The sequence below is a fragment of the Schistosoma mansoni genome, assembly GCF_000237925.1.
Source record: "Schistosoma mansoni, WGS project CABG00000000 data, chromosome 4 unplaced supercontig 0032, strain Puerto Rico, whole genome shotgun sequence".
NCBI classification, from domain to species: Eukaryota; Metazoa; Platyhelminthes; class Trematoda; order Strigeidida; family Schistosomatidae; genus Schistosoma; species Schistosoma mansoni.
This window is the reverse complement of record NW_017386017.1, coordinates 1,044,178-1,061,328: the sequence shown is the minus strand read 5'-3', so window position 1 is coordinate 1,061,328 and position 17,151 is coordinate 1,044,178. Positions and strand designations below refer to the sequence as shown.

Sequence of the window (17,151 nt, the reverse complement as noted above, 5' to 3'; positions counted from 1 at the left end):
AGAGGTAACATTTAGCTCACTAATTACCATAATTCATCATAATTCAGATTGACAATGGCAATCTTGAAACCTAAAGAGAAAATTCATTTGTAATGAAGTATGCATAAATGACCGATGTCTCCTTCTTTGTCTAGGTTGTGATGGTGAGTTAGGAGGTGAATGCTCATCGGGAGAATTTCGATCACTGGTGATCAATTTTTGAGGTGACGCACCAGTCATTTTACGACAGTTTTACCTTCAAGTGTTCAGTAATCTCCCATAATGTACAGTGCCACTGTATTGTTCCTCTGAGAGTCCTAAAACGACGTAACGAAAATCTTATGCACGGATTTTATGAGTTTTTAAGGGTTTAACATTTGGTTTTTTATAACCCTATATTAAACAATTTCTTTATGTTGATACTTTTATTGAAAATAAGTTCAATTCATGCTTCGATCTCTTAACGAGTCCTAAGTAGCTTTATGAATTTCCCAATAGTTCTCACGACATTTATGGACAAAGACTCAGAGGGACAAATAAATGACTTGGAGATAATGAATATATTTTATCCAGACCAACAGCGGCAATATGTACTGCAGTTTGTAGCTCATTTAAAAATAACTTGGTTTAATACAAGTTTTAACCCGTAAAAGAACAGAATGCTGGATGACATGTGTTGATCTTCTTTGATCTAACTTTAGAATGTGTCAACAGATGTAGTCTTGATCACGTGTTGAGAATCGGCGTTCGTTTTGAAACTCTATCGTCAGCTGGCAACTGATTTGTTCTGGGTTTGTAAGGTTTTTCGAAGCTCATTTGTAAACGAGGACAATGAAAGCGTGTCAAATGCAAAGTTGTGGTTAAGTAATTCAAGAACTCTTAATCATTTCATATGACAATGTAATAGGTTTATTTTAGACTGACTTTCGTCATACGGCAGTTTTGTGATTGAGGGATCAACTTAGTTACGCTCCCCTAAACTTTTTCCAACAACTCATCATCTTTTTTTATAAGCTTCATTTCGAATTCGAGAGAATGAACCAAATTTATGTTCCAGATCAAACTGATTCGAAAACAACAATCGTCTCGTGTTATTATGCTTTAGGGTAGCAGTAGCGAATTCATTTTTGAAATCAAATGCTTTTGGACAAAACTATCATGATTTTCTCACATCTAGGTTGTTTATGGTATTCCAATTGTATGTTCCCCACAGTAACATTCGGGCTAAGTTGATTCACTAGGTAAATTTGATCTAAAGTAGCACTTACGGAATCAAGGAAACAGTAATTGACTTGCACATCCAATCGTATCCTAATCAGAAATACTGAACATCTTATAGTTTTTAAACTTGACATTTCATTCTCCCACTAAAGCCATTGCTGAGTATAAAAGAGAATAAGCAAAATCCTGGCTAGCGAGTTAATTGAACTGTTTAGAAAAATGTAGATATTTGGAAATACGGATCCCCGTTGTACGTAAAATGTAGTAAACCTTGGAAGCATATTGGCAAGATTTAGTCTGTTTTTGTTCGAATTATCCACTTTATCATGTGCTCAACTCCCTTCAACTGAGTGGAAAATACTACTCTCTGTATATCCGTCGTTGTGCTGGATGTTAAGACTGCAATAAAAGGAAACTAAAATGGGGATTTCGGTCTTATAACTGAGAATCTGAGTGACCACGCTATGAGTTTACTTTAAAACTGTTCGAAAACCGATTTGTTCCTGTTATTCTATCCCTGACTCCTATACATACCATTGTTGCTAGCTTCACTTACTAAAACGTATGAAAATGTAGTAAAGCTATAACGTGGACTTTCAAAATAAACAATTATATTCCAGAAGCATTTGGTTTTCTCTCTAAATCAGGTCCTAGATATTGTCGGACTGGACGGTTTGAGACTTGACATTACGTCTGTTGAAAATATGTTTAATTTAATTCCACAAAAGGTACATTTGGTAACCAAAAATATTCCACTGACCACAAAATGACATTATTGTGAAGAAATGAAAAAAAACACCTGAACTAGAGGAATAGGAACTTAAGAAGTTTTAGTCCATGGAAGGACTCAACCGCAGATGGTTTTATTTAACAAGTCATGATGATCCAGTTGAAGACGACCTGTAATGACTACTCTTTATACCATATTGCCACAGCCAAAACTGAGAACTTCTCTATTGTCTACACAGTGTTAACCGAAAAGGCTATCATCCTCAAACTTCCTTACTTTTTTTATCAGTTCATCTCGTTCTTGCTATTAATTCCTAGTTAGTTTCCTTGTGAACTTTAAGAGTAATTTGTTATCATATGAACTTTGATTTTGGGTTTTTTTAACAAGTCCGGTATCTTTGCAGGTATATGATCGACATTGGTTCGTCATTAACCTTCTGGACCGCAATAATTTATTTACGTAGTGGTTGGAGATTAGTCAACTGTTTCTCTCTAGTATGACAAATATATTGGTTGTATTTTAAATAACTTAGCGTTAAATCACTTTTATTTAGGTGTAACTTCGTAAACTGATTTTCTCTAAGCTTTCTTTAATCACTGCTACTGGTTGTTGAAATAACTGACTGTCAATGCGCGCTTCGATTCCCTCCGGTCCTTACTGTATTTTTAAGTGGTAAAAACAAACCTTCTTGCATATCTGTTAACATCTAGTCTCTTGGTAAATTATGGTCATACGTCCGATAATTTCTACTTCTGTTCCTGCTAACTGAAAATACTGTAGCTCACTGACTTTATACTTTATCTGTAAGCAAACGTGATATTTGGTTAGTAAAGCCATTTTTGATCATGCAAACTTTATTTCCTAACTCGATGACCGAAAATCAAACACAAGCTAGTAAGCCACAACTCAACCTCTTTTTCTGTGGGATTAGAGATGCAACTTCTGTTTGAATCAGTTTAAGAATTACTACCATTGTTCGGTGGCCTCGTGAGTATTACAAGTCGAATAAAGAAATACTTTCCAATTTTATTTCGTCCATTCATTCCAGTTCAGATATCTACTACAAAAGGAAGTTTTTGTAGTATTCCTTTTCGATAGTGACTATTCTGTACATAATTTGTGCTTAATATTAGAGGCATTCACTTTCGTATTCCAAAGAACCACCAAAGGATTCGTGATTCCGTTGGATGTAACGTTAAAGTCATTCACAATTTCCTGTTATAATTTTGGTCCTTTGCTTTGTACTTCTTTTATACCTCTAGATATCAGTTCAATTTTCTATGCTTTTTGAATATAACTAATGACTTGTTTGGGGGGAGTTGGCTGTACTCTTATTGGAGTGGGTCCTTGTTTAATTCTTTTCCTATGTACAGTCGCCAATTGTCCAATAAAAGTCATTTTACTCACAGCCAGGTATTCATTGCAATTTCATTAAGGTTATTTTTAACTATTTCCTTTTTACTCAGGCAACTCTCAATTTTCTTGTATACGTTTGCTCGTATTGCTAAAAAGTATTTTGAGAAGTTTTAACATGTTATTTTAAATTTATTTCTTGCAATTTTCATCATTGATGAGCAAGACTTACAACCTTCAAGAGATTATTAAACTATTTCGGAATTTTAATTCAAAAGTTTTAATAGTGTCTCAAGTCACAGTCGATCATCTCAGACAACTAAGTACACAACGATTATATAGAATTCACTTTTAAGAAACAATTGTCAAATTTTGTCCTGTCCAGTTCATACATATTAAACAACTGGCCCTATAATCCTTCAGTGCAGGTATTCAAAAGCCATAATGTAATATCTTAGAGTCTCTGACTTTTGGCAATTTAACGGGACACTTAAGTCTTCGCAGGTACTTCCCTCTAGGCTTATTTATTTCACTTCCGGCTCAGGAAAGTTAAGAGTTTCAACACAAACTCGTTCTTGGATAATAAAGATAAAACATGAGTGTAAAATCTAAACCAAAAATTAATTCCTATTTTGGCCTGTCATTCTAAACAATATAAATCATAATCTGGTTCTGCGACAGAGTGGTTTGTATTGATATACTTAGCTCATATACCTTAAATTTACTGTGTCATCCCTCCGAATTTAGACTAGTTTATTACTAGTGAAAAAATACTTCAAAAGTATAGGGTGTATTTTTACTATGTTTTACGGACTATATGATAGCTATTGGTGTTTCTTTGTAACAGCAATAAATAATAATTCATCTATAGAGATGGTCTACATCCTCCAGTTTATGTTGATGATTGCAGTTGAATGATCTCTTTTGGCATACGTACATCCTAAGGGTATTACCTATATATTGCCATTAATTGAGTGACTATCTGAACTCAGTAGCTAAGTGGATAACGCTTTGGGTATTTGAAGCAAATATACTGGGTCTGAATCCCAACGTCAGTATCAGCACAGGTGCAGGCATTTCAAGTTGACGAGTCCCAAATACTAGGAAACACACATTCTGGATTCCACTTCTCGTCGCTGTTCAACTGCCTAAAGTAAATATTAGTTTATAGTTATTTTCTATATAATGGTCGATAATAAAAATGCAATATTATTGCGTCATTAACAGAGGTACTAAAAGTCAATCAGTATTTACAGTTACGTAGTCACCAAAAGATAAAAATGAAATCTTATAAAAATAAGCTAATAAAGAGTGTTCACTTGATGGTTATAAGGAAGACAAAAATATGGATGAACTTGTGTCAAAACAAAATAAGATATAGAACAGATATCTGAAAGAGAATAATTCTTCATCTAAATGGCTACTGCAACTTTACCAATAAAAAGTGTTAACTTAATATTGAATTTAGATCCTCATCGTATTTAAAATCTAATGATACATGAATATATGAACTTAATTTTTAGTAACATGTTTATGGTCACATGAATTAGGAAATACTGCTAAATAGGGCCCAATTGTTTACGATTTCCAAGGATATGGTGGAATAAATTTACACGGAGAGTTTTTCTATTTATCAATGACACAGTTATGGAAATGGATTTTTATTATATATGGGTTCCTATACATATATTTCATTTTTGACTATATGTGCCTGATGCACCGATAATAATAAATTATTCTTGCTGATAGTTCCCTAAAGGAAAAACGACTTAAATCCATCAATCCATATACCATCGTTATTAAAATCTATCAGCCACTAATGTAATTCAATGTTAATCCATTTTTGTGAATAATTGTTATATCTACTATTTTTCAATTCTTTCTTTTTTCCAACTTAATTTAGTGGATTTTTCTGGTTGGTGTCATTACTTATCACATCTGTAATGTGGTTTATAGTTACCCCACTACGAGCTTACCTTGCATTTGGGATTCTTATTGGCGTGTTAATTCAAGAGATTCTACGATTTCTATTCTTTTTATTGATTTTGTACGTCCTTTTTTGTCGTTTGTCATACTTTTTTTTACTATCAAAGCCATTAACTTTTAGTGAGTGGGGCTGTTCATCTTAAGATAATCACTTTCTATGTATATTCTGCCATGATAGTCAGAAATCAAATTACAACTGTACGAGACATTTGACACGTACTTAGCTTTAAGTAATTTTTATGCATGTGTTGCGATGCTTTCAAACCGTAGCTACCGCTTTGACGTAGTGGTAGGGCGCACGAACCGCGATAAATAAGTCAGGTTAAATTGACTGGGGAAATTATTCCTTTAGGTTCAAGGGCGAAGTTGTACTGTTAACTGTACTTGCGTGTAACGGTAGTTAGGCATTTCCTTCAAACCTCAAGTCTAATACTGCTCACTAACAGGCTGTATGATTGGCTTTGAGCAGTTGTTCCTTGTGCTTTTTTGTTGCACTCCCGGGCTGTCAGTAGCATCCTTAATTCAGTTGTATTCTTGAACTACCTCAAGGAAAAGTATTCATCTACGACATGAATAACTAGGAAGTATCAACCGCCATCATATCTTTAAAAACACTCGAGATCACTTTAACATTAAATGGGAGATAAAATCGTACAGATTGACTATTCGCTATCAACAGAGTTATTATTCATGTACAACTGTATCATACTTAAGATGTGATTGAAGTCCAAATTGTTTAGATAAGAAAGTTGTTGATCGTCTTTAGGTAATAAATAATATATATACTGTGTAAAAGTGCTTTTTCTCATGTTTTTTTATTCACTTTTACTTCCTTTTTCGTCTATAGCAAAGCTGAATCCGGCCTTCAGCTGATTGTAAGTAGTTCAACTACTCCCGTTTCAAGACCACAGCTGGTTGATGGAATTAATAACGACAACATTATTGATAATCATAGTCATGGGAGAGAAGCTGAAAGAAATGAAGTTTCAAATTTAACAAGAAATAGAAAAATATCTAGTAGTAATATTATAATAACAAACGACTATGATCATAATATTTTGAACGATAATAATAGTGGCGATATTAACAATAATAATAATCATGCTATACAACTTGATCATCTTACAGTCGCTTATGTCTCTGGATTAGGGTATGGTTTGATGAGTTGTATTATACAATCGTTACGTATACTTATTGATTCCTATGGCCCTGGAATAACTATATATTCAACATGGAATTCGAGAACATTCTTTTTGTTTTCGTGTAAGAGTATTATTATTATTACATTGTTTTACTGTGTATTCGTATTTTGTAGGAATACTTGAATTGTATTATAATGTGATTCATTTAGTAAGTACCGTAATTAGCTGTGAATTACATTTTTGCTGTGTGTTAATACCGACGGGCATCAAAACTTGGTAATCTAGAATAATTGTGTGCCACTCCACCATCTTACCATCCAAACATAGTCATACATAGCTCCTCCAAAGGCGCCTTGGCATTTTTAACTCAAATTAATATATTATGCAAGTTGTAGGAGTGTGGTTCACTAGTCAGTCTCCGACTTTCAACACTTATGTCGTAAGCTTTTGGCCTTACCTTTGCCTGCCGAGGTCTTGGAAACTAAATACTATCACTAAGCGTTATCAAATAAATGTGTTACAGAGTCTTTTAGTCTATGGATTTGTACTTAATTAATGATATATACACTGTAACTCAATCTACCCTTTGTTAATTCTCTCGTTACTGTATCATTACTCAATAATCTGGGGTGCATTTATCTAAAATGCCTTCACGTTTTCTAATGATATTCTAGTTGACACATTAACGTAGATTAACGGACTACATTCATTAATTTCTTATTTGTTAGCCTATTTTTTAATTGTTACTATTATACAGAATGAATTTAATCACACTCTCTACTAGATGCTAGTGATATTAACGTAGTCTATAAACCAAAGTAGATAAAGCATTGTTCGAACCTGAAACAAAGTATTTAAAATTATAATGCGTTAACCACTTAGTCACCGCTTGATAAGACTAAGGTCATCTAAAAAAAGCACAGGCCCACTTAATTTATTAGTCTGTGAAATGATAAGAAATAAAATATTGACTTGATGCGATTTCATGTATGTTATGCATTATATTATAGTAAGCAATGAGTTTTATCAATAATAAATGTCTCAAGACGATAAAAATTGATTTACTCACTAGGTGTTCAAATAGGTTGTCTATTTGTCAGGTCTCTGACTGCATGCTCCAAATTTAAATAAACTAATCTCTAAACCACAGAGGTTCAGAAAGTCAATAGATCCATAATATCAGAAGGAGTTTTGTGGATATTATAGTAATTTCACTAGTTGAGATCATGAGTCAATTGATGACGGGCTGCTGCATCAAAATAAACTAATGTAGAGTGCAATATCACTTGATAGTGACCAAAGGGATACAACAGACGGTAGTGGGAGCAGATTTTCTTAGAGAAATAGGGGTTTTTGGTTGACACAAGGAGGTAATCACCAATCATGGACAGTCAATATACGAAAGGAATGGGATAGGGTAGGTACAAGCAGCAACCATAAGTGAAAACGATGTGACCAATCATACTTCCGAAACCGCAAAATGCGCTGTGATTATTCCCTTCCGGGGATCTTCCACTGATATTACCTATTGCAGTGGCTTATGATCAGTCTCAACGCTGAATCGTTGATCGAGTAGATACGGTCTCCATCTGTTTACCGCCCAAACGATAGCTCTGCTAAGCAAACCAGTAACTTAATGCGTTTACTTCAGTCATTAATTAATTATATGTAACCTATATATTACACTTTTACCCATATATATTACTCAGCTAATTGAAATCACCTTGTTTTTTTGTTAGCGTGTCAGTGTATGTGTATATCAATGCTTCAAGTGTTTTGGTCTCTTATTCTGTTTTCTGCGTTTGTACAACGTGCATATGGTCAAATTATCCTTGTATACTTTATGCATTTTGGATTAGCTGGCATGGTTGGTGAAATTTTTCTTATTGCATTTATGATACATTTTCAATGATAAGTAATATTTACGTAGTTTTGTTTAGAGCACATCCTTAAAATAAGAGATATGTTAGATTGATCTAAGGTCTATAAAAATCAAATACTGTTGGATTCTTGGCAAATTTATTTCTCAATAATATGCAAGTAACAAATGATTCTATATTAAATAATAATTGTGCTAGGTTAAAAGTAATCACAATCAAGGTGATAAACACATTAGTAACAAGAAACAACAGTGACCCATTCCTAACTTAAAAAATTTCACCATATACAACGACGATGTTGTGAATACGTGGTGGGGATTTTCAAAAAAATAGAACTTCCTAAACCTACTTGTAAAATAATAACTGTGTGACTTGTTTGTTAAGACTACAGTTAAAGGATACGATCTATGAAATCAACCAAACAATCGATCACATTGTAGGCGAATACTAAATAACTGAAGTTGGTTATGTTAACCAATGTCTTCTAACACAATAAAAGAACGTATCATGGTTACCACGAGACATAATGAAAGTAATACACTGACTTAGAAATTCCGACAAAACAATTGCTTAGTGTGCTTTATATATCTCAATAGGTCTTGATGAAAATTATTCTAAAATTAATTAATCCACTTCAAATTACCTACATTGTATTTGTATTTCTTATGATTTTACAGTCGTTAATCAATACCTATTCATCACCTTGCTCAGAAATTGTATGTGCAATATACATGATTTGTCTCATAGGAATGATCATATTCGCCTATTGTCGATTTCATTCACAATTAATCACTAATCCTAAAAAAAATAGTGCTGTCAATTTTATTAATCAACAGTAATGGAGATTTTTTATACAAGCACCAAACTTCTTTTTGTAGTTTAAAATCCAGTATCCGGTACAATTAAAAACGGAGATCTACCTTTTTTTTAAAGAAAATAATGGTAACATGAAGAATTTTTATTTTGTGCATCTCTTTTTGTAACCATATATATATATATATATATGAGTTATGTAACACTGTTTATAACTGTAAACATTATTAATATCAAGTAATAAAGTAAACTTTTACTCTTCTATTTGTATTTCCATGACCCTGAAATTGAGTGAATCGATTTTAAGCAAACAAGTTAGAGACGTCATGGTTAATTATAATCTTGGACATAAAAGGTACTAAATTTAAAAGATGGAAAGAATCACTATCATACTAATATAACAGAAGAACTATATATGATTAGTGATTGAACTACATCTAATATGCATGCTGATTTAGTCAAGCAGTTATCGAATAAATAATGTGTTTTTAAAATTTGCTACTGTTACTTTTTGTGTCTAGATCTCATAACAACCAATAGATAAAATCGACACATTGCCGAAATTCTCCATTTTTTGTTTAATTAAAGCAGTATTGTTGTTCTGTTAAGCAGAGCTCTTATCCAATACCATAAATATTAATAAACAAAGGTTGGTGATTGTGATTAGCGGTGTAAATTACTGAACAATTAGAGGATTCAAGATTACACCGAAAGAATTAGGTGGTAACAATGAAATACGCTGCCGTAAGATGATAATTTGAAACTGTCGGACACGGAAACCTGACGATAATCACAATAAGTATAAAAGTTTACTGTACTGTACTTAATATTTACCACGAAATTCTGCACATTTCAAACTATTTGAAGACGTTTCACTAGTATTTAAGTAAACATTATAAAAAAAGAAATAATGGATTTACAGATAATTCACAGTAGTTATAAAATCAACATTTCGAAACAAATCTATCCCAACTTCAAACTATCACTGTTTTTGGTATTTTTCTGTGAATGTACTAGATTGACAAGATCTTCACTGAATGGTAGGAATTCGGCACGACACAGTGGACACGGTACCTACAGGAATGGAAAAATAGGTAGTTATTATTTTATTATTCAGTTGACTGCATTTTTGAGGAAACCTACTTCCAAATTAGACACGGATTCATATCCCAAATAACTGGTCAATTATTATTTACATTGCAAGTGTGCTTACTTCTTGTTGAGATGTTGAATGAACAAGAGATAGATATATCATATATCAATCTACTTAGTCTCTGTTAGTTATTTATTATCACTTAACTGAAGCAGGGGAACTAATAACGTTCATCCAGTATGCCATCAAGAAATTGGGATGATTTAACAGATTACAAGAAAGGCATGATGAAAAAGAGTCTTTTTGCAAGTTTATTTGTTAATTCTGAGTTTATTTATTTAATTAAACACAAATATTGGAACAAAGGGGTGCCAGATACATATGCGCCGCAAAAATCTCATTTGATTTGTATGAGGGCTGTGATAGTGCCCAAACTGAAACGGGTGGTTTTCTTACGGGGTCAAACCCAGAGCCTTTGACCTGAAGGTCTGATCCACAAGGCAGTGGAGCATCGTGAGGAGATGCAGTCCCATGGTAGCCAGTGACCAACGATTGGTTCATACGCCATTTGTTCCCTCAGGATACTGGAGCCAGCCTATGTGCACCATTGGTTTGGAATCAGGGTTTTCCAACTCCCCTAGGTAAACTTTCCGTATCCACCAATCCGGTTAAAGCGCCGGACATTCGCTTTTCGTCCTCTCAATTTCGTAAACAACACCCCCGCCACGAGAAGGCAGTGATTAGGACCTCCCTGACAGAATCTATATACGCGTGGCCATGTGAGAGCATTTCGAGAGGGAGAGCGTACTCTCCCCACTCTCGGCTGTACCAGGGCATTTGGGGGCCAATTCTGTGTAGCTAACTGCCTAATTATGTGAGTTAACGACCTAAACTATCAGTTAAGATATAGCAATGAATTAACAGTGTGTTTGTAATATCCCTGACTACTCATTCAATTTGGACTATTTTTCCAAAAAATCATAATTAATCCCTTCAAATCCTACTCAGTTAACAAATAAATCAGCTGTAATCTTTTACATTACAAATTTTTTATCTTTTACAACAAGTTACATACACAAGTATGTCTTACACAAAATCATCTTGATCTGGACGACATAATGCGGTCATACTTGTTTCTACTTTACTAGATATTCTGCTTTGTTTCACTGCACAATTTGTGGTAGGGCAACTGGAACTGATGTATGTACGTACGAAGTTCTAAGTTGTTACTGACTGACTGATCGATACTAATAGACTGTGGTAACTTTTGTGAGGGTTCTAGAAATGTTATATTTGTCACATTTGTTTGTAAGAAATCTGAAAAGGCACAATATCTGTTAGGAAAAAATCAATTTGAAGATATAACTAGCAACTACTATCTCTATTTGACCCTGATAGGAACATCATGTTTTAAAGATGATGCGTGTACACTCAATCTGTAGAAAACAAAAGTATCCCCCTGGAAATACCAGTGAATTCAAATGTTGAATTTTAACCCGATCATCTAAACCAATACTGAAATTTTATCAGTTAATTAGCGACAAAAATAATAGGTTACTTATTCTAATAATTGTACTATGATTTATTTATCTGTTTAAACACATAAATATTGGTACAAGGGGGCACCAGATACACATGCAAATCTCATTCGACTTGTGTGAGGGCTGTGATACTGCCCGGGTGCCCAATCCAAAGCAGGTACTATCAGAGAAGAGTCAAATTATACAGATATCACTGTAGAATTTAGACTTATTAAATGAGTAACAAATTACTGTTCACAAATCAAGATGTGGTTTGTGTACTAATTAATTTTTACTTTGTCAACTCAATTCATCAAACGAGCATACATTTACACACTTGGCTACTCATACTGAAGCTGGAGAAAAGTTCAAACAGATGAATAAAAATACATTTAATTCCTGAAGAAAAGAGCTTGCTTGTAGCTTGGTATATAACTGCTATCGAAAGCAAACGGTGTACTTAGGTAGTAATCTCAAAGCCGAAATTGACTAAGTAAATTAACCAATAATTAATCATAAACAAAACATTTTACAATAAAGAGTGTACACTTACTTCAAGTGATGGAAATTCAGTGTATGGGCACCTGGTTTTTAATTCGTTTATTTCCTCTTCATATTCTACTCTTCTGCGATTCATATACTCACCAATACAGTATGTATGGAAATAATGAAAATTTGTTGTACAATAGACATCACTTTCATTTCGGAAGTAATTCAAGCATATTGCACACTCAACAGTTGGGATGTTGGATGAAATAAATTCACGACAAAACTATATGTAAAAGAATTAGAGGCATATTTTATACAATATGATAAAATGAAACAATCAATTGTTTACGGCACACAGGTACAGTTACTTTAAAACCTTAGAATTATCTAAATGATCCTCCAACAGTTACCATATGATGCCATTTTCACGTCAAAATGGTGGGAGTTAAGTTTTAAACAAGGTCACTACGCGAAGGGATATAATATGTCATTTTTTGTATTGGTTTCAACTTGAGTAATGGTAGTATAAAGCACCTGACCTAGGTTTCTGGCAATTTTGGTATCCATCGGCAGAATATATTCAATATCGTTTAAAAGACTCAGCAGTCTGAAATCGTGTAAGTGATTATATCAGCTTTACACAATAGCATATGGTACATATATCTAGTTTATAATTCTGAAAACTAGGTTTATTTAAACAAAACTTCATGGATGTAACATAATGTAATATTCCCAATCAACAATAAACTTACGTACATCCACGACATCAAAAATGACTGGATCGCCGTTTCGTTCCAAAGTTAAATCTTTTAGAAGGGATAATAATTTTGCAATATCCTTTTCTTTCAGACCATGGACACATTCTACAGAGATTGTAGGTGACTCTCTTGGATACTGTAAATAATGACATTTAATTTACGAATCAAAAGAGATATAAAAAACTGTAATTATAAACAAACCTTTGGAGTAAACTTCAAGTTTAGGTTAAATTTTATAAACTTGTTTGCGGAATTATTAAACCCCACTCCAGGAGTTACTAAAAAAGTAACTGTACATTGATTTGAACTAAATAAAATTATCAAAGCAAAGTTAGACAAAATGACCTACTCAAAGTCAACTTTGAATTCACCGGGAAACATTTCATGTAATAATTGCAATTCATCCTGAATTCTTTGAAAAAATTGTTAATGTACACGGCAAACAAACTTACATATTATCCATGCATCGGTAAAACTTATTCACCCGAAATTGTTTGATGGAGGAAAACGTCTATAAGGGGAATAAAATTACATGAAAAACACCCAAAAGTCAATAATGTTAGAAGTATGGGTTACCTGTCTAAAATCATTAAATTTATATCTTAACACTGAGCGTCGTTTAAACAAGCGACCGAAAAACGGGAAGTAAAGGGGACAATTCGAAAGAAAACAAAGGGTAAAACGCACCAAGAAGTCTTCGTTTTCATTCACTATGGGGAGACAGTACGAAATTTACTCGTTTTGACACCTTGTGTTCGAAATGTCACCTTTACTTCCATTGCGAAACAAATGTTTGGACACAAGTCGAACACGTTCTTATCACATGCACTTAATTATTCTCAACGTAGTACATCTGAGAAAGTGAATTTATGTCAAGAAAAACCTCTATTACAGAACTAGGCTTAACAGGAGGATGCATTTGGGAAGAGAGTACATGCCCGGAGTAAAATTTCGCACTATTTCCCCATAGTGAATGAAAACGAAGACTTTTTGGTGCGCTTGTCTTTTTAATTTCTCTTTGACCACATTTCCTTATCCTTTTTCTATAGGATATCCTAAGTATATACTTAAAAGTTCTATAGGATTTTGATAACACATTTCTAAATGAAATGATAAAAACTGACTGTATTGCACTTAATCACTTATTAGCTGTTTCTGATAGGTCTGGCACTCACTTAGCACAAATTTGTTATTCGGTGAAGCAACAACACCGATAGCCTTGAGTTACTTATGGAGAATTTAAAGATGTTGCGTAATTTTGAGGAATATAGTGACGCTTTATAACGCTTATAGCAGCTTGTTTTGGCTTTTAAATGGACGAGTCATTTTAATCGTACAAGTCGTTTGGTTTAATTTTCATTGTTTATTTCATATCTTTATTCGCACATGCATTTTTGTGTGTTTTAATGTATATGTACATAGATTTTTACCGTTTTTTTGTACGTTACATATAAAATTAGGTAACGCCTAAATAGACTAACTGTACTGTAATGCTGTCCTATGGAAGAGATTCTTTATGTTCTGATTAAGTAAACGAATGTTTGACAAATAGGTATCCGAAACACTACGTGTTTCCCAATTTTTCTGCTGTCGATAACGAAAATAGTAGATGGAGTACCTACCATACATTGGCAATATCAACGTGTTGAGTTTCGTGCACTAGGCTCCAAGCTATTGTATCCCTGAGTTTTTATGTATTCAGACAAACTTCTTCCACCTTGATCAAGTACTTCCATGTTGTCAGGATATACGCCCGTCATAGGATCTCAAAAATTGCACTCGCGAAATAAATTTTTGCAAACTTAGTATTGCAACTTTACTCTCTCCTATCATCTTTAAAAGTCTCCATTCTAATTGGAACACACTGTCATATTGTATGCAAGGGAGTTGGAGCCGCATAGTCTGGAAAATGCTAGTAATGACCTCCAAACGACGTCTCATCTGATATTCCTAATATATATTCAACAGATTGAAGAGACGACTAACGCCACATTTGCCCATACCAATAAGGTTATCTACTGATATTTTGGTATGAGTCACCATGTGGCCTATCCAAACCTTAAGACACAACCCGGTTGAATGATTACAATAATTTTGTAGACCATCAACGTTGATGTTCTCTGTCGAATGATTGGAGGCCTGCTCAAGTTAGACGGGAATGGCGTGATGAACCAGCTAACTTATAAGTCACACCTCGCGGTCTTAATCTAACGTGGATTACACCTTCGAAGTATTAAAGTACTATGGATGCTTTGAAGACGGTATAACACGGAGGGCGTGATTACGTAAATATATTAGTAAGAATGAGTACAGAGATGTTAGTTAGACCACCGCCACATGGACCAGTCCATGACATACGATTGACTGATGCGCGTTTATTGTTCTTGACTCTGACAGGGATCGATGATCTGTTCGATGTTCAGTGACCTAACTGCCAAATGATTTGGCTAGGGCTCAGTGACATTTCACTGCCCCTACACTCTTCTTCGGCAACAGTACTAACAACCGATCAATAACTCGAATAAAAATCACGATTTTCACCCACATTGGTTGAACAGTTAATCTAGAGAAAAAAATATTAGTTAATGAAGTATTTACTTCGTATTTTATAACTCTTACCTTACTTATTCGGCCACAGTTTCTTTTGATACATTATCTAAGAGTAAACGTCCTAGTAAGGACCGTATTTAGAACGTGAGCGCCAGAAAATGATAACTCGATCAGATCGAGCAAACGCTTTCGTTTTCAATGTTTGTCTTCGATAACTACCTAATCCATCTACCTTCAAACCTCTTGCTCTTGTTATTTTCAAACTTGCCGTTTTCGTGGATTTCAACAATTTCCCCTACTTCACAAAGCTGCAGATTTAGTTTTATCAGAGTTCTTGAAAATCCTTCTCAATAATATACATACTAGTACTCTCTTGACACTTCGATTATTTTCGTTATTGTAGCAATAGTGATATTATACTGGTGACAATCCTTAATCACAACAATCCATTGAAAAACTGTCTATAAATGAGTCGATTTAGTCGATCAATTGTCTCTAGACGAAATCCTGCACAAAATTGAATTGCGTCATGAGTTAAAGTATTTCCGTTCAAGTTAAAATATAAGTTTACTCTACGGTTGTCAAATGTGTTTAATGAGATTGTGAAATCATCTCTAAATTACCATTAATCATAAAGTTCTGTTTAGATGACTCGAGCTTATACAACACGTTCAAACTATATTTGCTTCGTTTCAAAATAACGCAGTTGATGAACTCGATCATCCGTCAACAGGGTTTGGGAGACCATCAGAAAACCCTACTACTATATATGTTCCACCAAAGGAAGCTTCATACGGCTTTGAGTGAAGTTTAAGATCTCTGAGAAACGCCTTGCTCCTTCTCAACCTTCAGAACGTTTTTGAACGTGCAGAGAGCACATTAAGATTGTTATGAGCAAGATATCTCAGCCACACGAAAAAGAAATCCCTGGTTAGCGTTAATAACGCTACAGCTACGGCGGACCTCCTGCACTCCTGAAAGCACACTGACTAGTTCCTAAAAGGCGAAAACTGGCAAAGAATGAACTCAAGAACATGGAAAACACGAAAATATTTCGGCCAATGGATGGTCCTAAATTTGAACAATGACATTTTAGCATGGGGGTCAGTACATAATTGACAATTTTCTTGAAAAGTATGATCGTCTTCAAAATGGACTTCATCGAAGTTTATAGCCTAATTCTGATTACTGGCTAGTATATAGATTAATTGGATATAATCGTCCTTTTTGAACCTTATCGACTTTTCATATCCTTTGGATTAATAAAAGCTAGGAACGCTTTATACGAACCATTTGCAACGAATTCATATGTATCAATTTTGAGCATGTATACTTTAAAAACCTTTCCATGGCTTAATTAGATGGTCTTTTCTTCTTTGTCCTGGACTAGTCTCTCTGGTTCGCTATATGTACCTGCTAGTTTCTTCGTTCTATCACGTAGTTGTTTAATTTCCATTTTTTTGAAGCTTTTTCCGCCGTCGTTGCTTCTTGTGACCCAGATTTTCCTGACACGTTGAAGTTAGTGCTTCTTTGATACTTTTCCAGTTGTATTCCATTGTAGTTTCTTATTCTTTCAGTAGACCCTGTAAAGCTTGGAACCTGTTGTTGAGAGTTGTCTTGAATTGGTTTAGTTTTTT

The 17,151-nt window shown here is 34.1% G+C and overlaps 2 protein-coding genes across 2 annotated transcripts; one reads left to right on the top strand and one right to left on the bottom strand.

Moving 5' to 3' along the window:
* The first annotated feature begins 718 nt into the window (after window positions 1-718).
* Smp_050110 (gamma-secretase subunit aph-1, putative) lies at window positions 719-9,367 on the top strand. The gene is made up of 6 exons (XM_018791138.1): window positions 719-838; window positions 3,193-3,343; window positions 5,187-5,330; window positions 6,117-6,532; window positions 8,151-8,278; window positions 8,969-9,367. The coding sequence occupies exons 2-6, from the start codon at window positions 3,231-3,233 to the stop codon at window positions 9,128-9,130; spliced, it is 963 nt and encodes a 320-aa protein (XP_018645655.1). The 5' UTR covers window positions 719-838; window positions 3,193-3,230; the 3' UTR covers window positions 9,131-9,367.
* Window positions 9,368-9,915: 548 nt separating this feature from the next.
* Window positions 9,916-14,212, bottom strand: Smp_148970 (Rnf25 protein, putative). The gene is made up of 7 exons (XM_018791137.1): window positions 14,140-14,212; window positions 13,417-13,475; window positions 13,314-13,376; window positions 13,166-13,271; window positions 12,963-13,100; window positions 12,271-12,489; window positions 9,916-10,178 (listed from the first exon to the last, which is right to left on the bottom strand). Exons 2-7 carry the CDS (start codon window positions 13,425-13,427, stop codon window positions 10,068-10,070), a joined length of 648 nt encoding a protein of 215 aa, XP_018645654.1. The 5' UTR covers window positions 13,428-13,475; window positions 14,140-14,212; the 3' UTR covers window positions 9,916-10,067.
* Between the last annotated feature and the right edge of the window lie 2,939 nt (window positions 14,213-17,151).